Here is a 23,846-nt window from a genome sequence, read left to right on the forward strand (position 1 = left end):
AGAGGGCTTGGGGAAACACAGCCCTGCGCAGGCTGCCCTGGGCTCCAGGGAAGGCGTTAAATGGAGTGATATGTCAATAATCAGTGACAGCAGCATGCCAGCAAAGGGCATGATCTGGGCACACGGGCCCAAATACCAAGTTACACAATTATCATTGAGGGGCATTTTCAAAGGAGTCGCAGAGAGTTTACCAGCTGCCCCAGCAAGGCTGACCCAGCTAAAAGACTGGGTCTTCTCCAAACAAAGATGGAAACGTGAATTCTATTTGGGGCAAATTTTATTTCAGATTGAGAAGCTACACAAAGAGAGAACAAATATACATTTCCATGAGAGACGGGAAAAAGATTGGGAGTGTTCTATTGTGTCACCCTGGAAATACAATAAACTATCTCAGCCCAAGCCACAGGACTGTGCTCCTGCTGGGCAGGCAGGGACAGTTTTTACGCCAAAGGGTGCACAGCAACACAGTAAACATCTGTAATATCTACCCCAGGGTCACACACCCATAGACAAAGCAATATGGTCTTTTTTTGCACATGTGCACGTACATCTGTTCTTGGTAGATAATAAAAAGGCTGATACAGAGTCACATGGATTAAACCCATAGCTTTAAAAAAGGAACGGTTACAGATGTTGGTAAGGATCAATGCACCCACATAGCACAAGTACTTACTCAATGGAGTGGTTACTCTAAGCACTAGGTTTTATCTGAAGGCAGATACCTTTCTGTCAGTGATACTGGATTGTACTGGAGCAGATGGCAGTGAATTTCAGAGTTCATCTCTCTGTCATTTTATTAAAATAATTAATCAAATGGCTTAGCATATAAAAATACGAGAATCCTCCCCCCTAATTAGAGCAGTTTGTGTTCATGTAGAAACAAAAGCACACACACAGGCAGACACACATCAGAGGCAGGATTGCTGACAGAGAGCTTACAGGATAACGAAAAGAAAGTCACTTTCCCTGCCCCACACCAGGACATCACGTTCTCCCTCCTGTTTCCAGGGATAATGGAGTCTCTCACCTTTGGTGCATAGTTATATTCAAAAACCAAACAGCATATTGGAATTTGTCCTGAAGGGAACCAGGACAAGGCACCTTGAAGGATAATAAGGCAGATTGTGTACCTCTGCTGCAGAGACTCCTCGTGCCTTTGGGGTGGTCCTGCTGTCCCTAAAATCTAGAGGGATTAATAAAAATCTAATCAAAATCTGACAAAGTGATGAGTAAGTCGGTCTCAGTTTGCTATAATCAAGAAGCAGCTCAGAAAAAGAGGCTCATCTCCCATTAGCAGAGGTACGCTCAGCTCTTTGTAGCGCTACACATGCTCTCCATGCCGTGTACCATGTGCTTTGGGGATGACCTTACAAAGTGTGGCCAGGATAGTGACAGAGAAAGCCTATATATGACTATATTCTTAAAAGACTGCAACATTCAGGGACGGCAAACACATTACCTCCACCCTGGTCCTCAGGGTGAAGCAGGGAGGCAGCCAGAGCTGCACTACCGTGGTCACAATTATTTGACTTATTAAGCATAAAATGTCACTAAGGTATTGCCTTAATGAAATAGGGTTTTCTTCAGCCCAGCCCCCTCCTCCAAAATTGAAGCTACATCTTCATCCCCTCGTAACAGGATGGGAGACAGTCTATGTCCTCACATGGCACTAGAATATCTTAAAGTTTAATCTATGTATCATAGGAGCTTGGTCCTGCTGGAGTCTGGGCAGACTCCAAGGACCACAGCAGACTCTGCAAGAGGGATCCAGAGTAGATAAAACTGATCAAAAAACAAGGAAGCCTTGCTTCTGCATCATCACAGACCATCTAGCAAACATATTTTTCTTGTGGAGCATCTGTGAGCATCTGAAATACCTCTAGTTATAGCCACTGAGTTTTAAAAATATACCCTTACTGCTGCTTTACTGAACACGATCTTCCTAAGAGGACCAGATCAAGCCCCGATGCTGCTAAGGAGGTATCATCTCCACCAGAAGTCCACAGGCTATTGAAAGCTCAGGCAATTACATTAATGCACACCAGCGAAGGCCCAGGCTTGTCCATTTCGTGGCATTCCTTCTGCTTCTGAAAAAAGCTACAATCCAAACTAGTTAATATTTGGGGTATTTTTGTGGTTAAGCACAATTCTTTCTGTGGGAATGTAATCCTGGGGGATTGAGGCATGTGTAAACAGTTCCCTTCAGAGAAGATTTCCCTTGGTAATTTCTTTCTGCAACATGTAACTGCAACTAACTTGAGTTGAACCGATCTGCCATATGCAGCACAGCTTCAGTTACTAACTACATCCTTGCAAAAGAAGTGTATTACTCTCCCGGCATTGTTACCAGAAGGAGCAAGAGAAAGCTGTCCTAAGGAATATCTAATACCAAATTTCTTGGTTGCTGTGGCTTAAAACCACACTGTTAACTTTGCATTACTACAGGGTTGGCTCAAAAGCCATTTCCTCGTGCTGTTTTCTGCACGTAGGACTGCCTGCCTTGCAGTCAGCATCTCTGGCCTTGGGAAAGACAAGTATAAATATTTCCTTGAGCAGGACTTCAAGTAAAAGCAGTTGGCCTGCTGAAACATCCACAGTCCTCACCTCTTGTTGGCACCAAGATCAGTGGTTAATAGAAACAAGATTTCATAGCCACTGAGGATGATAAATCAAATTCTATCTCAGTGTCAGCAGATCAGTAACCACACTGTGAAGTCTTCAATGAAAAGGAGATTGTCTTTCTCCATTTCTATTAAAAAAAATCCACCCTGGAGGGAAGACAATTCTTCTACTTCTCCACTTCCATCTCTCCAAAAAGAAAAGCGATGAAGCTGCACTGACATGCTATTAATACTATGGTATCAATACTAAAATACACTTATACACCCCCAGATGTTAATTCTTTAAGGGAGGTGATAGTTGTTCGCTAACAATGAACTTGGCTTCAGGATTCGAGGTCGGCTCCTAGCGTGCATGATGATTCTTCACATGACTCCAGAAAGCGTTCTTTCAGCTTTTTCTGCATGTGTTCACTTTTGTAGCTGTGAAACGGTGCCTGCTGGTCGCAAATGCCTGTGAAGACCCCATGCAGAGAATGAATACGGTGTTAACGTTAACTTCCTAAGCTGGTGTTCAGATGTGAGGAGAGAGAACTATGGGAGCCAAATAAGGCTCTCGATCACTTCTTGTCAGACTTGAAATATTCTGTGGCAACTGTCTTAACGTGTTGCCCTATGTCTAGAAAAAGTTTCAGATCATTTGTCAAACCCTTTTCACTCCTCCTTGAAACCAAAGCAGCAAATGAATATGAATATGCTTGCATAGATAACAAGGTCTTCTTTGTCCTTGGAGAATAATGGCCACCACACATTTATCTGAGGGGCATTTGTCCCAGCTATCCTGCAAGGAGGAATGTGGGTCAATCCCCAATCCAGAACTGTACCGTTATTTTCCAGTGCTCATGGCGAGCGGCCAGCAGCAGCTTATCGGAGCCCCAGGCTGGTGTGCTCCATGCTTCCGCATTGCTCAGTGAATGATGCGCTCCAGGATCATCAGTGCTCAGCGTCTGGCTCTTCCTGCAAATCCTGGCCAGTCAGTGGGCAGGGATTTGCATTGTCTCTGCTACACGCTGGACAAACACCTGCAGTCTTTTTGATGCTATCTGTATCAAAATGCCAAGGAAAAGATGCTGCCTTTTTTTTTTTAGCTTCTTTACACACTTGCTTACCCTGTCCTCCGTGATGCTCCCCCTGCAACCCTCCTTATTTTGCTCCACCTTTTCGCCCATATTGCTGAGACAACTTGTCTTTTTAGTTGAAAAGCTCTTTCTTCAATGGAAACCGGACAGAAACAAAGCAACTCTGACTTTATGATGCATATGTTAATTATTTGATTCCCTTCAGATTTTTTTAAAGTCCATTATTTTTTAAGATTTAGTGCTCTGTGTCTTAGGAGTCCTTTCCCAAAACTGCAGCTTGCTATCCTCCACACTATTGCATGTGAGAGAGGTAAGTATCTGTAAACTTAATTTACAGAAAAAGAAGCACAAGCAGAGGATTTATGTGACCTGCCTAAATCTGTGCCGTTCATCAGTCACAGGATCAGTTATTACAGGCAGGTCTGAAAATGACCATGAACTGCCACGGCCCAGTGAAAATCAATGAAGATGTGACATTTTTTCCTTTGGTGAGTTTGTCTTCTGGTCCTTTGACTTTCTACCTGAAGCCCATTGCTCACTGCCTGTGGGAGGGGAAAAAAAAAGGTGATTTCCAATAGGAAGATGCTTTCCAATGGCTCCAGAAATGTGCTGTGCTAACAGAGGACCAGAGTGAAGATTCAGCCTGGATTGTTGACCAACACTGCAAATCTTCACAGAAAGAAGTGGCGATTTTGTACTTCTGGCCAGATCTCGAGGACATAACCTGCAACAGATGGCAGGGTGGTCAGTCACACAGATACCAGAGCCTCTGACTTGACTGAAAGGGGAACTACGTAAACACCTCAGTTTTCATTATTCCTGCTGTAAAATATAGAGGAACCACAGGAGGATGAATTTAAGAACAGTGACACTGGGTCACGTCCATCTCTGGCACCAACCACAGTAAATGTCCAGGGAAGAGTACAGGAACAGAGCAAGCACTCAGGAAACCTTCTTGCCCCTCATACTGTCCCTCCAATCTCTCACCACCTCCAGCTCAGGGCATCGCCCCTTCAGGCAGTAACAGGGCTGCTCAGAAAAAAACAAAGCAGAGGTTGTTTAACCAACTGATTTGGTACTTTGGCTGGCTCCACAGTTCTGTTGTGTCCAAAGGACACAGCCATGTTTGTCACATCACTGCAGGGGAAACCCTGGGTTTGGCCCTAGTCTGTTTTCAACACAAAAGCCACCGTGATTGCAAGAGACATCTCCAGAAGGGTCTAAAGCTCTTTGCAATTACTGAATCTTGTAGTGCAATTACCAACACGCCAGCTGAGACTCAGCTAAAGCTCAGTTCCTGGGAATAATGGGTCTTCACTGAAAATATCCTAACAGCAGCCAAGTGCTGGCACCCTCCATGGCTCTCCATAGCTTTTCAGGCACCCATAGCCACATCTCACAGTGCAAAACAAGCACCTTTCTCAGGATGAGAGACAGATACTGCTCCGTGCTCTCAGAGCAACTCTTTAAATTACTAAGTCTCACAAACCTCTGGTGACTTAAGGACAAGAGCAAGGCAGAATGCAAACTACTTTCCCAAGGACCAGTTGGAGCCCTTGGAACTCTGTCCACCCTTCCGTTTATACCTGAGCCACCAATACATAAAAACAGCATAGGGCATTCCAGGAAATGGGATGAGATCAAGCAGAGATGGATACAGCATGGAGTGGAGAGCCAATCCTGGAGAAGAAGAAGTAAAAGTTGATCTAGAACAGTCAAAGAAACTTTACTGAAAAAGGTAAAAGTGGCAGAATATATGGCACAGACAAAATGTGATTGTGCATGTCAAAGGCTTGCAGACTCTTCCATATTCCCATATCTTTCTCCCAAGAAGCAATGCTGTACTAGAGGGTAAGACATGAGCTGTTTGTAGTCTGCCTTCCTAAGGAGAGAATTTATACCTTCCAAAACAAAGACTAAAACCAAAAAGAAAAATAGTGTTTTCTAGATGGAATTTATTTCCTCTTGAAATTAAAAGCAACTGAGTAAAGGTTTCCAATTTTACAGTCATGTTGGGAGAACATAAACGTAACATCCAGTCAAGAGACATTGGAGTTAAGTACCACACGGCACCAAATTCATGGAGTGCCTGAGTGAGAGCAGAGCAGGTATGACCAGCTACACCTGCACTGCTACCGAGCACCTTCTCAGCTCGTAGCTTCCTGGAGTGAGGCAGGGACCCAAAATAGGAAGCTCTGGGTGTAACACATTGTGCTGCAGGTCAAGGACAGCACTTAAAATGCACAACCTTCAACAGCCCATTCATTTTTCGCCCAGTGGTCTTACCTGAAGACCATGACCACTTGAAGCAAATGGCAAGTCTTTTATTTCATCGGACTTTTGATCAGGATTCATGTTGTTACAAGGGCAGTTGTTGGAATGTGCCAAATTATTTACAGTTCGAGTGTAATATTGGATCTTTTACATTTGTACCTTAAAAACCAAAAGTGAATCCAGGTGGAGAGCCCTAGAAGATGTGGCATGGCCACCGTGAGGAATGAGAACATCACAGAAAAACAAGAAATGTAACTTCTGACACAGGTGATACAGAAAAGACTGAGAAGATGTTCTGACAAGCAGCAGTTACAGAGCATTCCTGTTTCCACGGAAAAAACTGGGATCCCTCTTGCGGTGCATGAACAACAAAAGAACTGGCACCTTTGTAAGTCTAAAGCAGGGCTTCTGTAAGACTACAGATTTCTGGCTGGTTAAGACCTGAATCCTCATGGTTCACATAAACCCTGTGGCACCTGGTTCCAGGAGAAGGAGTGTTAGATTTCCTTGGTTAAATTCCTGCTATGAGATGATTTGACCTCCTTAAATCTGACTGCTTTAACGAGCTTTACATGGGACTAGACATGCGCATTGATGCAAAACGTGGGAATCCACCAGTAGGGACTGGGAGGGTCATTCTTCAGCAAAGACTCTGAGCTTCTGCATTGCTGTTTGAAAATACTAAGACAACTCTGAGGTAATTTGCTTTAATTTACCATTTCTTGGGATCTACTGTCAGAAAGAACATGCCACAGTCTGCTGCTACAAGGACGAGGCACAATCAGGCTGCAGCACCACAGGGACGAAAGATCAGTACAGCAACGGCAAGGTGCTGCCCGCGAGGAAGCCCAGTCTCTTGGCTTGCCCAGTTGAGTATTTTTACCTGTGGGCAACAACAGCTTCAGGTGAGAAAAAAGCTGAGACATGTTCTAGTCCAAAATGGTGCTGTGATGCTCCAGAGGAGTTGTCATTTGAGTGCTGCCTGCTCTAATGTTCCAATACCAGCCTCATGTGTCATGGAGAGGGAGAGCATCATAGCAGCAAAATGTCTGATGCAGCTACAGAACCCAGCCTGCAAGGAACAGTCATGATTTTCAGCTTCCTTGAGACATCCAAACACTGCTTTAACATCAAAGTATTTGGGGCTCTGCTGCATTCAGACTTTTCAAAGAAATAGTTCAACTTGTTTAAAAAAAAAAAAAAAAGAAGTTTTGTTCAGAACCATTTTTTCAAACCTCCAACATTTTTCAAAACACCTCTTATTTGTTGGCTTTGATTGTCAGCCACAGAGTGCACTTTTGGTTTCCTGAGTTGAAAGGAGCTGGGATGATTCTAATGGGAGGAAATGGAAAGTTTCAGTGGGTCTTGATCTGCTAAAAATGAAATAATAAATACCGGGCAAAGGATGTCCCTAGAGAATTGTGTTTGTCTCCTTCCATTTTGAAGAAGAGCCAAGGAATGACCAAATTTTGTGGACATGGTTATAAATAAACTGGTTAAAAAGAAAATCCACCTGCAGTTTCTCAGTAGGCTGACTAATCCTTTCCTACTTTGATTGTTTGCATAGCCCTGCTGCACATGATTAAACAGTCAGTAATGACGCACTCACTGTGTTTTCCCTCAGAGGTAGCCACATCTCATTCTGAGCATCTTTTTGCAAAATTCATAGTGTCCTTTTACCAGTAAGGATGCTTTGCAAATGAAGGCTGCTGCTGCTATGGAATTGGAGCTGCCTCTTCCTAGTGCCATGAACATAATCATCAGCAACAGGAGATCTTTCCAAGATAGCTTCCTCTGAGACAAGAGAGGAGAAAGAAAAAGGGAGACTTACTATTACTTTATATCAGAGCTAAGTGTATATGTACATTATTACTGAATTAACAGTGTGGAGACTGACCATATGCACTCATCTTGATAAAATAGTCAAGGGAAAGCATCACAAGCCCAGGCAAGCCAACAGGATAAACCAACAGGATCTTTGCAATAAGCTTGCCAGACTTTGTTCAGGTTTGGGGTGCAAATTCAGGAAGTATGTTGTACAGGGGAAAAAAAAAAGGTGGAGTCAGAATCCAGAAGCATTTGGTTCAGCCTCAAGCAAAGGTTACCAGTTGCCACTAAGCACTACCCAGCACCACCCAGAATTACTAAATGTAAGCCACTGATAGAAGGACATTTATAGCAGGACCAAACTCTGAGCAGGAACAGGTACGGAGCTGCCCCAGCACTGAGAGGTCATTGAGCTACACAAGGTTATAAACTCACCTCCCTTCTTCCCCTTTCAAGCCAACACTTAGACTTGCCTGTCATCAGTTCCCACATGTTGTATGCTCGGATTTTTTTCCTGCCCTGTTCAATTTTGCTGGAAGAGGGATATGACTTAACTTGTTTGAACTGACCCATTAAACAAACACAAGCAGGACATGGCGTGCTGGCAAAGGAGCACGCATGTTTTTATGAAGAGAAAACTTTTAGATGTTGTCACAGGCAAGCTTCTTTCAGACGTATTTAGGCTGGAACACACTCTACATTTTTTTCAGCCCCAGAAGGATCACTTTAACAAGATTTGTGTTTCCTCTGGACTTTTTTCCTTAACAGCTTGGTTAGAGGAAAGGAGAAAACCAGTCCTTGATCTGCATGAAGATCTCCTATGTCTGGTCCCAAAGTTTGGGAGTTACTCATCAAAAGGCAGGAAAGCTGCTATGAGCTGCAATGCGGTGGGGCAATGGAAAAAGGGTTGGACCCCTATATATTAAATCAGATATTAATCAAAAAAGGAAAAAAAGCGCTAGTTTTCAGGACATGTTTAGACATTTTTAAGGGATTGGAGAATGGGAGACGAAGGGGAGTGGGAGAAAAATGCTGCTTCATATATCGTCTGTAATGGTCAGTGTTTCCAGACCAGAAACAAAATTTAAGCAACATTTTCAGCCACTCTGGAGTTTCTAAATTGCATGTGCATTCGAACAGCAGTACAATAAGCTTACTAATTTTTCCCCTATGATAAGCACATACTGGGTTTGTCTGTTTCCTCATCTCCAACCCATATGAGCCTTTACTAACAGAAGCCTTGTTAAACCAGAAGCCTCAATGGCATTGTTTTCACATACACATATATGTGTGTACATGTGCAACACATATACATGTATACATATGAATTATCAAAATACTATTATAAAGCGAGTGTTTTTTCTCAACACCCTTTCTCTGCCCACCCCACCTCCCTCCCCTTCCCCAGGCCAGCATATTTCAAAACAGACTGGAACTGAACACTTCCAAGAGCCATCCAGCCCTCGTTAGCACTGCAAACGTCTAGATGCGTTAACACGTCCCTGGTCCACCTCTAGGACGTGTGTTGACGAATGGCGTCGAGTTCACAATACTGATTCCTTGGATTCAGGGTCTGCTGTACTGGCTGTGTTGTAGACTTGGGTTTTGTGGGTTACCAAAGGCGATGTTTCCCCTTCAGCCTTGCTGTTAGCGACTGCTTCTACAGTGACTTCCTTTAGATCCTGCTCTTTTTCTTTCTTTTCTTTTTCGTTCAGGTAATTGAGGATGCCCGCTCCTAGGGCATCCCCTTCCACATTCACAACTGTGGTGGTTCGGTCCCTGGTTGAGATCAGAAACAAAAAACAAAGCGGCAGTTTTTTAGCTTAAGAGAGTTACAATACAATAAGGGGAGCTGATTCACACATGCTGATCCACTAACATCAGTGGAGTTAGACAAGGGAGATGTTGTTACGATAGGTATTTTCCACATAAGTATCATCACCATTTCAGAACTAAAAATGCACACCAGAGCTGGTTTAAGGTGGGGCCACGTGTTACTGTGAGCTGGTCCTGGTCTCTCAGTGGGTTGCAGCAATGGTACCGCTCTTTCTAAGGCATCTTTCTTTTCCCAGCCCACCTCCTTCCTCCTCCCCCTTCCCCAGACCAGCGTTTTTTCAAATGTGAGTTCAGAGCAGGAACTTATTTTGGGCTTATCCAGAAGGTGACTCAGAGCACCCAGCTCTCTTTTTTAGCTACAGAGGCTCGTACCTTAACCCAAGCTACTTAAAGGGTCCTTCCAAAAGCAGGTCAAATGACTGTGTTCCCTGGATTTCTTGCTAGTAGCACCTCTCCTAATCTCTGGTCCTACAAAAGGAAACTACCATGTTGCAGGGTCTAATGGAGGAGGTTTATGGGTCAAAGAAGAACAAATTCTTCATGAGCCTTTTGAGACTTCTCTTAGTCATTCTGCAGCCTAACTTCAACATGTGCTCAATTTGTAACTGTGGTCCTCTCTGGTAATTAAATGGCTGGCATTAAAACATGACATGGGACTCTTTCCTCCCTCCTTCCCCTTTTTGTTACCGCAAGGCTGAGTTCCTTGGCTAAAATAATGGTGTTGACCACAGAGGGATGTTACGTATTTTGAAATGAAGGCAGCCCAGAGAGAAAGGAAGGGCAAGCTTTTCACTCTTGCCTCCAAGCACTTGCAAGTACAGCTTGCGGAATGCACAACTACTACTGTAATCCCTTAGGAAAATGGGATACTAAGGACTAGCCACTGCTTTACCCGTCTCTCCTGTTCTTCGGAGCTGGCTGATCCCCAAGAAGTGACAGCAAGAAAGAGTTTGATGGCCCTAATGAAGCTGTAGGAATATGCACCACAGCATGTGTGGTGTCGGAAGGGAAGAAAGCAATACAGTTGCCCCTTTCCCAGCCTCTGGAATTCAATACTGTCCTTGGGCCTCCTAACATCTGCTGTGGAAGTTCATCATCTATACAAAGAGGCTGCTATTTCCAAAAAGCAATGCAGAGGGATTATGTACAGTCTAAACCAGGAACTGCCCAGAAACCCATCAACTGGAAAAAAAACCCCAATGGGATTCAGATTGCTTGACCCGTACTGACCAGTGATTTCAGCCCACTACCGAACTTCAACCCAGTGGCCTGAAAGCAGATAATGCTTTTAAATTATCAGGTTGTGTTTACTCCACTAGTATTTAAATTCTAATCATGCTGTAATTCATGAGTGCTCAGATGCTTGTTCAAGAAAAAGCAGAGACACTCTTTTCTACAGGGCTCGTCTAAGCTATAAGAAATCATCTGCACATGGCATTTACACTTATCGTGCACCTGTGGCTGCATCCCCAATAGCTAGAGCAAAACAAATTTTCTAGGCTTTCCTTAATCTAATTTAGGTAGTACAGAAGGTAAATTTAGGCCTTAACAAGGACATAACTAAGCTAAGTGGTGAGATAAACTTTTCCAAACAAAGCTGGGCAATGAGCTAATCTCTGATATTTCAAGAAGGGGAATGGCTCTTGCAAAGAAGAGAAGGAGCTGAGCAAAGGTTTGACCTTTTACATCTTTCCTAGAAGACTGGAAAGGTGATAATAATGTGTACTAAACTTGGGACTCCGAGCAGCATGTTCCAGCTGTGATGAGTGCCATAAATCCTGTGTCCCTCCCTGCCAATGGATGACACCTCTCAGTGACGCTTCTGTTGGTGCTTTGACCAGCCTTGAACTATAAAAACAGTTCAAACAGTAGCTGACAACAGCTTCTGATGGAGACTGCTTCAAACATGTGACCAGGAAAGCTTTCCAGCATTATTGAGACTCAATTTCCTTTTTCCCCCTCCCCTCCTAGTGTTCAGATAATTTCCAGAAATATCAACACCTTCTTCAACAAACTCTTAACAATCCTTCTATAGGGAACTGAAATCAGGAAGAAATATGTTTCAATAAAGGCTGAGTAAAAAAGCTGAAGAGAGATTTTAGCATACTAACTGCTTTAATTGAGAAGCGACCACCTTTTCCATTATCTGTCAGGAGTTACTTGTTCTGTAGGCAGCCATATTTTGTAGGGTTTTATTTTATACTGTGCTACTTTCACTACACTGCCCCATGCTTCCAGCTGAACATGCTACATGTCATGCAACAGCAGATACGAGTGGCCTAAAGTACTTACACAATCCAGTCCACCGCTAATATCAAGGAGAGATCATTGGTTGGAAGTCCAATGGCTTCCAAGATGATGGCGATGGTGAGCACTCCTCCGGCTGGGACCCCAGCTGCACCCACACTGGATGCGGTCGCTGTCACACTGCAAATCAATATACAACCCATTAGCAGGAGCTCTACAGCACTCCTCTGCTACACTTAGTTACATGTTTCCCCGCTATGGGAATTGAAAACAAACTCTACAGCATGGGACACACAGATCATTTGCTTCCCAGGCAAAGCCTTTCCTTCCTCTTTATGCAAAGTAATGGGTAAAGAGCACAGTTGCTCAGCAGGTGTCCACAGCAGCTACAAAGGCAATGGCTCTGTGTTTAATACCATGATTGCCCTTTCAGAAAACAACAACACAAACCACACACAACAAACTAACACAACTCTATCCTGCTGCCTTACTGATATATCCATTTCCAAGTCACATATCAGTTCGGATAAGCTGAGTACGTTTCATCTCCTGGCCCCAAATGTATAAAGGTAAACCCTGCCATGCAGAGTACTGTCCCTTCTCTGTGTCTGGTTTGTACTCAAACATGGACCCTAAATCAGGAGCTGGAAACCTATGGTGCATGTGCTATAGACACGGACCACACACCTTTTTGTGTGCAGATGTCTGCCATGGAGTTTTCCTTGGGATGTCACTGCATAATCCTCAGGCCTGCGCTAACACCTGATTTAGTAAGAGTACCTGAAAAGCTGATTTGGCTACCAGCAAATAAAATAATGTCCCAGACCTGCCTTAAATAGACAAACAGTATACTAGGAAATGCAATAAGGAAGGAAATAAAACCTGGCAAGGGAGGGTTAAAAATGCCAGGAATCAGACCTAGGAGGCATCTGGTGGATACAGCTGTGGCCTCTTGGCACAGTGAAGGGCTACAACTCCTTGTAGGATCCTCACTTAGGGGATTTTGAGGAGGGAAAATGAAGAGTCTGGCACTTCATGGGATACGGGTCATAGGAGGGTATTCCGGGCACAGAGGGGAGAGTCCTGGAGAAGGAAGCAGGACTGAGGTGGTGGAGGGGGAAAATGGGGCAAAGCAGTCAGGAGGGGAATGACAATGGGTGCAACCTGGGAAGCCAGTGATGTAGTGGTAGGAAGGGCAGAGGTAAGCAGGACCAGAGTCTTTAGTATAAAATTCATACATAGAGGACTGATGAGCTGACAGGACGCTTTTCTAAGACATCCTGAGGGAGAATCTGGGGTAGCTTTCTGAGTAGAGCAGCATGCCTCAATTACCCAGCTTAATGATGAGCAGAGGTGGGGGAGTGAGATGCTTAAGGAAGCAGAGGAATTTCTTGTGAGAAACAGCTTTAAACAGCTCAAAGTCTGTTTCAGAATTCCATTGCCCCTCCCAGGTTCCACCTTTTATTAAATCGAGATTCTGGCAAATCTTATAAAGCTTGAAAGACTCCATCCTTTAATCGCCCTATAATTATGTTTCATAGCAGTTCGCAAGCTTTAAGTCAGAGATGTGGAATGCAAACTGCTAGCTATTAACAGAGAGACCACAGGCTTGAATGTGTCTGGGAGCCAGAAGGATGTGGTTGCAATACCAAGCAACTTACAGAATTGTGAAGATTTGCCCAGGGTTGAGGTCGACGTTGTTCAGCTGAGCAATAAACACAGCTGCCATGCACTGAAAAATAGCAGCTCCATCCATGTTTACAGTCGCCCCAATAGGAAGGATAAACCTGCTGATCCTCTTGTCGACTCCATTGTTCTCCTCAACACACTTGATCATTGACGGGAGAGTGGCTGAGCTAGAAAATGGAGAACAGGGAAAAGTCAAACCCTAAGTGTCAGGCTGCACTGAAGGGAAAGTCACTATCTCATGGCTTTCATGTTTCTAACATGCTGCAGACAGGACTGTCAAGAAAAAGATGTCATTTTATGGTCCCTCTCTGTCATGATAGCAATGAGAGACCCTACTTGTTGGTCTTGAGCAGTGGTATTTAATAATCTGCTTCCCTCCAGACATAGCTGATAAGGAGACTAATCTCTCAGGGGCAAGAACTCATGACTTAACACAGTATGCAGCCTAACAGGGCTGTGGAATGATCAAGTCTCAAACCACAAAAATACACCAATAGATGCCAATATAAACACAATGGGAGCAACAGCAATCTCTGTTAATGTTGTACTAGTGCCTTCTCAAATGAACAGACTAATAATAGTAAACAATTGTTGGATTTATTTCTTGCATTATAAACTACATGGTTTTATTAATAAACCCCTACCTACTTCATGTACTTCAGCTCCTCTGACAGATATGCATCTACTTTTGGAGATGACCTGAAATGATTTTATATACTTACAATATTTGATCAGGCGTTTGCCCCTTGAGAAAACTGTAAATGACATGCTTGATAGTTTGGTTATGACAAATAAAAGCTCATCAGTCCAAATCTTTGAAATCAATGTTAAGTCCCTTTACACTAGCTAATAAGTCTGCTTTGCCTCTGCAAAATTAGTCTAAACTTGTTCCAGATACTTCTGAACTTGGAGAACTAAACTCAGGGCAAAGTCCATCACTTAATACTGAAATGATAGGTCGCAGGATCTTTTAAGGTAAATACTTTCACCTTTTCCCAAAAAAAATTTCCAGCTCAGCATCATACCACAGTTCCAGTATTTTGAGGAATTGTTTTCAATGGCTAATTATCAGTACATTCTGTGTGGCAGGCTGATGACAACAACGAGACTCTACGCTCAGAAGTCTCTTTTTGCAATCTCAGGAACAATATTCACACTAAAACTCAACAGAGTTTGGTGTTTGAGACATAAGCAGTTTACAGCGCCAAACATAACCAGGCTATAATACCAAAAGAAGCACAGAAACCCACCTGGAGGAAGTGGCAAAAGCAGTGGCAAATGGTGTGATAAGGCCCAAGAGAAAACGGTATGGATTTTGACGGGTGGATGCAAAATAAATAAGGGGCAGAATGATTCCTCCATGGATGCAGTGGCCCAGAATAGAGGCGAAGATGTATTTTCCCAGACTGGTCACCAGAAGCATGATATCCTCCATTTCCACAATCTTGCTCCCAACAAGGAACGTAATGCCAATAGGTACATACCTGTGTAAAGAAATATTGCCTGTCATTACGTACAAACAGAAAGCCTTGAAAAACATGCCATTTTCTGTCCCTGAGATAACATTCTTCTGAAGAATATGCTGCTCCTACTGAAGAGTAGTGCTTAAGCAAATCTGGAAGGCCTCTCTAACATTGTTTCTTGGTGGAAGGCAAGCAGTCCAAGTGCAAAAGCTCTGTTCACCTGGGCTCTCAAAGAGGCAGCTAGGAGAGTGCCAAAGGGACACAGAAATGCTGGCAGAAGCTATCAGGCCAAGACACCGGTGTGGAGTTTTAGTCCATCGGGGAGGAAGGCAGGCAAAGACCCAAAGCTAAAGTCACTGCTGAAGGGATGGCAGATGGTAGGAAAGAAAAAGGAGCAGTATTGTGTCACTGGAGCAGAGTGGAAGAGTCAGGTCTCACACATGTGGTGACTACCAGCAGAAGTATGAAGTTAGGTCATGAAAATGGTAGACATACTGGGTGCCAAAATATTCAGCATAGAAAAGAAAAAGCTAAGCCCATACCAGAGAGCTCGGTTACAAGCTGCTGATACACGTGCCAAAGATAGCAATTAACTCTGCTATTTGCCTACAAAACACTAAGTTAAATGACCACGCTTCCAGAGCTTTGCTTAAGCCAACAGCCATGAACATTCCCATGCTTCCTACCTAGAAACATGCCACGTCTTAGGACGTCAGCATTTGTTTGAGGTTTCCTTTGTCACGAACACTTGGAGCTGCTCCAGGGGCAGGGCCACCTGCGGGCCACAGCCACACCTCTGGTCCTGGTAGCGCAACTGGGAACAGCCCCAAAAAGACAGAATTGCCCTTGCACCTACAGCACAACAGCTATTAAGTGAACCGCAGGAATCATTTCAGGTCAAAAGTCAGTTCCTCTGAAACTCTACTTGGGACGTCTGTGTCTGAATAGCTCTGCTGATGCTGTCCATGCTCCATTCATTTCTGCTTCTAGGATTAATAGATTCTAAAAGAGCTCTCCAAAACCATGCCTCAGGCACATGTGACTACAAAAGATCTGCTTGTACATCTCAGGAATCAAGACTGTTTTTTCTCCCACTCTCCCCTCCAATCCAATGCCCATGTTCAGAGATGCTGATCTGTGAAGTTATGACAAACTTCAGGAGGTTTGGTTAAGCATGCAAAGGTTTGGAAAGGTGGGCAAGCCTTAAGGTTGCCCAGATCACTCACTCCTTCTGAGCCTGCCTCTCCCTCAGTGGTTCTGCAGCTCCTCTGCTCTGTGCAGAAAGCACCTCCTTATGTCCCAGGTCAATGTGAGCATCCCCTCTCTGTCCTCCCTTGGCCAAACCTCTAGAGAGGCCTGTTGAACCTTCCCTGCTTAGCTTCTACCAGTTCCGCAACATACTGCCTTGGAACTATGTTTCTGAGCACCCTGATGAGCCAGATCTAGCTGAGCCCCAGTCCCGTGCAAGCTCTGCAAACACATACACTGGATTCAGAGCTGAGGCTGGATCCCTCCCCTTGAAGAGCAAGGCTGGAGAGGAGGAAGGAACTGAGAGTTGAGACCAAAGTGCTGCTAAACCTGAGAGCAGCTGTTGAATGTTACTAGATATGAACTCAAGCTGCCTTTTCTTTTGGTAGTATGATTTCACTCATTTCAGAGTATCCTTTGGGAAGTACATGCATCTTGACAGATTATGAATAAATACCACGACGACACAAGAGCCTTAAGGAAGGAAAGAGAACAAGTAAGGGTTATGGTGCAGTGCACCGTTAAGAGTCAGGTGTGGCCCCGATAATCCACAAAGTAAAGGATTATATACCAACTGATTGGCTTGAAGTGTTAGCACTGTAATCAGCTGAATACTCGAACTGCCTTTCATCAGTATTCAGTGTCCAAGGAATTACACTCAAGAGTAAAAGTCTTAAGCTGCTTTGAGACTTCGAATTTTTCATTCCCTTATGACAGCAACTAATACAGAGATCTGCCTGTGTAAAATCCAGTGTTTTGTTAGAATGTTTCTACTTCATAGAGGGAGGAAAATAGTAGGAATGAAAAATGCAGAATGAAAGGGGAAAAAAATACTTCTGCTAAGGTAAGCTTACAGCTTTTCCAATAGCTTTGGAAAGGGAGTGAGAAATGTCCGCCCTTAATTTGTTAGCTAGCAGCCCTTATGAATATTTTGTGTGTGAGATGTTAGTACTGTTGGTTTCAGAGGAGCAGCCTAGACCCATCCAGCTGCACAAGAACAGCCATGCTACTGCTCTGAGGCCCAGATGCATCCTACCTGACAGAAAACATGGTCAGAAGGCTGGTCCTACCTCAGCTTAGGTGGCCTGAACCACTCTCTAGAGGTGCTTGCTGCGTCCTCTAACAGTGGTTTCTTGCCTAATGAGAAAGTTCAGTGTACTCCAGTTCCTAACTTACAGACTATTCTAGGTGCCAAAAGGTTTGTGAAATTGGTCAGAGCAATATTCACCCCATAAGTATATCTGGATTCAAGGGAAGTAAGTGAAATAATGGATTTGCTCATTAATAGGCAGAAGACAAAATAAACAATCAACTTTAGGAAATACCTACTCTCAGGGATGTGAAATGGAAAAGAGAAACATCTCTGAAGAAGCAAGCACAAACAAGAAACAAACAGTTGATCATTCTGCTAGTAACACTAGCTCCTGCTTCATCCAAGAAAATGAAAGAGATCTTAGAAGAGGAACAAAGACTTAAAGATCTGCTGTGTAACTCAGGCTGTGCTGGTAACAATGACAAAACACTCAAGAGCCAGCACTACTGTTTCAGTAGGATGAAGAGCACAGCCCTGGAGACTGTTCCCCACTTCTATACAGAGGAACATCGGTTCTCTGTCATTCTTTGATGCAAGTAAACAGGTGGGGTTCTGTATTCAATGCACTCAACTGCATTTCTCCCAAATCAATACCAGTGAGTGGGTTATCTTATCTTCTGATGTCCCGAGATATCTTTCAGTTCACTACAAACAACCTTTTGACCAACAGAAAAATCACGGCATGATGCTACAAGTATTATTTTAGTTATGCATTGCATTTGCAAGTGCACTCCAAGCACAAACATCTCTGGCCTTCACATGACCATATTCCTCACTTGCTCACATCTCCTTTTTTCACTCAACGCCAGTGCCTTCAGGCACATGATGGCAGCCAGCCATAGGCTTATACTACTTTGAAATAGAAATACTTCTTTCCGCTAATTAGTCAAAAAGGAGTCCTGAAGAGGATTTTTAAGCAACCCTCTGAAGTGTTCCAGACTGATACCTTAAGCTATGCATGACTGTCTGATTACTGGGCACAAGCAATAATTAAAGACCCCACCATGTGACACCATGACATCCATTTTTGCTGTGATGAGGGATCTTGTAGGAAAAAGCTGGAGATGAACTGAACATAACATTGTACCACAGATGTATCTTGAGTCACACACTTACCACATAATCCAGGAAACCAAGACCATAGTCGCCTCATTGAACGAATTAAAGAAGCGAATCAGATCTTCCCCTTCCTCACCAAGCTTTTTCAGCGCCACTCCTAAAACCAGAGCGAACAGCACCAGTCCCAGAATATTCATCCCTTCAATCTCAGTACCGACAGGGATCTGTAGAGGCAAAAAAGGTTTTGTTAGACACAAGACTGGCACAAAACCCAACAGAAGGGTCACCTCATTTTGTTGCTGCCCGACTGATCTGAAATCAACAAGCAGAACCTGTTCTGGGAAGGAAGAACTTATTTTGTTGAAGGCAACCAAATAATATCTGGATGCAGTCCAGATGCAAACCTCCCTATTTACAAGCTGGCATGGATTCACCGGAGAAGGACCTGCTATTACCTCCCCTCATACCCTTCAACACAATACGTGTGCTCTCAGTGACCTGAACGGGAAACCTCCCCAGTTTATTCAGGACAAGCTCCACTGTAGATGCGAAACAGAATGGGCACCAATCACACACACGAGATTAAAAGACAGAAACTTTCCTCCCTGTTTCCCCATGAGGGAAGACTCGTGTGGAAAAGACCATAGGCATAAATGGCAGAAACTTGTGATATTGACTGCCTAGGTTTGTTTATTCCACCAAGCATCATTCACTGTCAGTACTTTTACTGCCTAAAGAAATCATACCTGCAAGACGCTTGCAGCAGTTCAGCCCCAAACATGCTCTTATTATTTCCTGACACCTCTGATGATGGGAATCTGCTGGGCAAAAACTGCCAGCTCTATCACTTTAGTGCAATATTTATACTAAGGTGAAAGCCACAAGAAAACAACCAATGTTATGAAGTGGGAAGAGGGGCAGAGGAAAGTAGCAAACCGTGGAACGTGCTTGCTCATCTGCCCACATCAGCTGTGTGAGATACAGAGAGAGAACAGAAGAAATACCTGTTGCCCTGCTCAGAAATCATGTGGCTGCATGGTAAAAGGAATAGGATAAAAACAGGATCTACCTATTGACAAAAACTAGTCTGCTCACAGGTCTGCTCTGCTGGTCCTTCACAGTTTGTTTCTGAAAGAGAGCTAGAGCCTATTTGGCAGTGTAGTATCCTATAAACTGAATGAGTGTTCTTGTGGCTACATAAAAATATAACTGTTTTGACAAACTTCCCCCAACCCCCTTCCAACTTGTCAGTACAAGCTCAAATTGTTGTTTTATTTGGAAGGGCTTCTAAAACAGATTAGGTTTGTATGCAGGTTTTGGCCTTCTGGCTAGTTTAAGTAGACACTAGCTCAAGACTAGGAAAGAAAAACATATTCTGAGCTAAAAGCTTTAAATGAATATTGACTGAAAAAGTCGGGATAATGATCTGCTAAATCTGATGGTATTTTGGTTGGAAGTATACTGCTGAACTGGACTGTCTCTTAGTGGCAGGTGGAAACTGCAGGGAAGGGAGTAAAACACAAATTACACACGAAAGCATGAAGGCTAAACCACTGTTAACAAAAGTGTTTACAAACAATTAAGGTTCTGGGTTTTTTTATTTGCTAGCTACAAAGTAGTTACATATAGGATCTACAATTTTTAATGGTACTTGTTCAGGGCTAAGTCGTCACTATTTATTTGATTTCCGATTGAAAGAACTGAAAACATGGCCAGGATATTAAGAATGGGGCACAGTGTTTCTCCGGAGATGTCTCAAGAAATGTGCTCAATTTTTCTACACACAGTTTTATAGTTCTAATAGTTTTATCGATATTCTGTTTAGTGCGCATGGGAGCCCTAAAGTCTTATGTGGTTAGAGAAGTTAGACAAAAAAATAAATAAACAAACTATCTGTGTACATGGTATGCACACATTTTTCTATTTTTCACTTCTGTTGGTAAAACATAACCCCAGGGTGGGTGATCAGGTTTCCCATAAGGCTGAATAGAAAGTGACAAAGGTTCAGTGATAATTTATCAGCAACAATGTACAAATCAATATGCAAGTCTCAAATGTTTTACCAGGAAGAAAGTAAATATGTAGTAAAATAAAACTGGTATGCCGTTTCATCAAAATCAAAGCTTTCTCTGGGAAATGTCAACTTGGGCAAAATGTAAAGTTTTTCTTTTCTGGTGTAAAAACGTTTATTTACATGGAGTGAACACATTTTTTCACTTTGACACAACTTTTCACCTTGTTTTGTTTTCTCTACTCATTGTTTTAGAATATAATATCTTTTATCAGGTTCATCTCATACAATATTAATACAAAAAATTCAGCTTGAAATGGAATTTTACTATAATAGACCCCAACTTTTTCCACAAAAAAAAACCCCAACAAAACTAAAAATGTTTAATGCTATTTAGGTTCTCATTCAGAAAAAAATAGATATCAAACTTCGCTATGAAACAGAAATTAAGCATAAGCATTTCAAGCCACTGAAAGTTCCCAGCATCCTGACCTAGATGTTACTGTGAGGGAATTTCACTTTATACTGATGTTTTGCAAAGCATCTCTGCCCTTTAAACTCCTTCTACCAGAGATTTGCTTCTCAACTCATTAAATGCAGCGATGTGAGCCTTAAGCCCAGCAATCGCTACCATTTGGGCTTCTCAAAGACCTTGTCCCAGGAACAAGGCAGAAGTGCAGTGAATCTGCAAGGGGACTGCTCAGCATCCCACCGCTGTGTATGGCACACAGGTCCCAGAGCAGGACAAGGCTCAGGAGGCACACAGGAGAACCAGGGTGCAGCTCCTAGTGCTTAATTTGGAAGGTGACTTCTCTGACTAGAGGAGCTCAAGACTCTTCTAAGTCATTCAATTCCCACAAGCATCAGCTGTTCCACCTTCTTCACAGCCATGGGTACAAAAGGCTTGCCAAAGTTTGTTCTTGGGAAACTAGGGGAGGGCAAGAGATAGCATCTCCAGTTAGTTATAGCCACATTTCGTCTTAACCTCCTCAGTAGCCTACTGTGCTGAAGTTGGCCAGTTCTCCTCAAACTCCCCTATAGCTCTCCAGAATGACATCATATGGAGTTTAGTCTTCGTTCACCCTTGGAGATGTCTCTCTCCACCTTGCTCCTGGCACTGCGATCACTGCTGCTGCTGATATCCAAGTGCTCACACTTATTAGTCCTTCAAGCCTAGCCCTTGTGATGTGGGGACCCCTGAATTCTTGGTGGCAGGAGGGAGGACTCTGTGCACAGCCACCAAAAGCTTCTCAGCTGTTTCCTTCTATTCACTGTCATCCAGCGACTCCTTTCAGGTCTCACTCTCCCGTTCTCCCTCTTGAGCCAATTTCCTTGCAGCACACAACATTCACCATCACCTCCCATCACCACAGATGCAGGCAAAAGGTTTCACCATTTGCACAGTGCAGTAACTTACTGCAAGAAATTGCTCCCTGCAAAGCAAGGGGACAATCTGCAGCATTCAGGGAATTTCACCTCCTTGCAGCACAATATGGAAAGAGTCCAGCAGTAAATCCTTAGCGGAAGATCCTCTCAATCCCAGCCTCTAAAACTGGCAGATGCTGAACAGCCTTTTTGTACTCTAACAGAAGAGTGCATCACCCCAAAGGAGCTGCCAAACCAAGCAGCATTGTAGACACCAAACAAAAACAGCTTTAATGAGAGCTTTGTTCCTGGATAAACTATGGGACACGTTATTGTTTGCTTGAAATTATGTGTAGGAAGATTCATGGAACTCTCCTGGTCCTTGAATCTCTCTGAAGATCTTATTGTTTTTTAGCTCTTGAAACAAAATGCTTATCAGGGAAACAACTGCTGACATTGAGCTGTCCCAGTAGTAGGTGGCTGAAAAGAAAATGCAGCCATGTGATGTGAGGAAAAAAAGCCATTACCAGTTTGTGTATTTTTACTGCTGGCAAAAGAGGAACTTTGAGTCCCCCACAGTCTCCCTGTCCTGCAGATGGGGATTTGAGATAGCTCGTGCCCCAGGAAGCCTTGCTGCTGAAGAGACAGAGAGGACATAGCCATAAAAGCTAGGTAAACACAAGGGAAGCATGTGAAACAACAAAAAGGATGTGGCTGAGCAGACATCTAAGTGCCCCACTATTTATATCATCAGTCAGAGAATACAGGGCCTACTAACCAGTGGGGGGGAAAAGAAATAATCAATGGAAAATTTTGCTCTACACTATTCATATGGTAAGTAGAAGGAAAACATTTCTCCTCTTCAATCAAGTATTCTGCTCATGAAAGAAAACATTAGATAGGAATATCTTTTTTTTTTCCCCTGGAACCCAACTTCTATCACAATAGTATTTATACTACATATTATTCAAAAATCATACTCTTCCTTTCCAAACTTAATCCTCATCTATCCATAAACAATATGGTCATACCAGTCCTGAAGCTAAGCTAACAAAACTGAGATGATGCTTTCTTTTTATTTGGTCCACTCTTCTCTAGAGACAGTAGGGCGTCTTCTGGAATTAAAGCAGCTCAGCTCTGGTTCCGCTCCAACAGCCAAAGAAAAGTTTTGGAAAAGTAATAGTGGAAAGAACCTTTACATCATAACCGCTGGCAAAAACAGGCACCGGTGACAAATTCAGAATATTTTTACAGATACTGCATCAAACAGGAGTCTGATAAGTGGGAAACAGAAAGAAGAAAACTGAAAAAGAATCTCATGTTTTAAATTGCAAAGAGAGATATTCTTATCTGTTGAGGAAGAGTGATGGCCTTGAACAAGCATTCAAAAAGTACTTGACAGTCAAGCCTATGTCCCATGGACATGGTTGGCCCTGATCCATGCTTGGTTGCCAAGGAGCCTCTATCAAACTTAACAACGAAGATGAATAATAACAGTCTTACTCACCTTTAATTTACCTCTAGTTTAAATGAAGAATAAGCCTACATTCTATAAGCAAATACATGTGTCCAAGTGCCCATTGTTACAGCCTTTCATAATAAACTTGGTTTTTAGCGGCATGAGACTGCATGGGCATGTACTGCCTGAGGATATAATGGCAAGAGAAGAGAAGAGAAAGAGCCGCATCCATGTCACATCGGGGCCAATGCAATCTCACAGGCACGGGCAGAGTACGAGCAGAGCACGAGCAGATGGGGCTGTGTTCTTTCTTCCCCAGTGAAACCGCTCACCCTGGGACAGCAGGCTTTCCCCTGACTTTTACCCCGGCTCGGTCTTGTGCCACCCAAGTCACCTGTCACCCTGCCTCCGGGGCTGGTGAAAGTTCAGCCCATCAGCCAAAAGCAAAGTTCAGAAACAGACTGTTCCGCAGTGCCTGTTCACACACCATGCGTGATGAGGAGAAGGTAATGAGGCCGGGGCTTCCAGCGCTCAGGAATACACGTCAGAGTCCCTCTGGATGAGCAAAAACTGCTTTT

At 43.4% G+C, this 23,846-nt stretch overlaps 1 protein-coding gene across 1 annotated transcript in view; it reads right to left on the reverse strand.

Moving 5' to 3' along the window:
- Positions 1 to 259: 259 nt before the first annotated feature.
- SLC1A4 (solute carrier family 1 member 4) overlaps positions 260 to 23,846 on the reverse strand; it is a 36,541-nt gene continuing 12,954 nt past the window's right edge. Inside the window, exons 4-8 of the mRNA XM_065836007.2 lie at positions 18,491 to 18,657; positions 14,821 to 15,054; positions 13,543 to 13,737; positions 11,927 to 12,061; positions 260 to 9,577 (exon numbers count right to left, since the gene is read on the reverse strand). Of these exons, the coding sequence (XP_065692079.1) occupies positions 9,343 to 9,577; positions 11,927 to 12,061; positions 13,543 to 13,737; positions 14,821 to 15,054; positions 18,491 to 18,657 (966 nt within the window). The 3' untranslated portion in view covers positions 260 to 9,342. The remainder of the gene's footprint in view (positions 9,578 to 11,926; positions 12,062 to 13,542; positions 13,738 to 14,820; positions 15,055 to 18,490; positions 18,658 to 23,846) is intronic.

Source organism: Patagioenas fasciata, chromosome 3 (genome assembly GCF_037038585.1).
Source record: "Patagioenas fasciata isolate bPatFas1 chromosome 3, bPatFas1.hap1, whole genome shotgun sequence".
NCBI lineage: Eukaryota > Metazoa > Chordata > Aves > Columbiformes > Columbidae > Patagioenas > Patagioenas fasciata.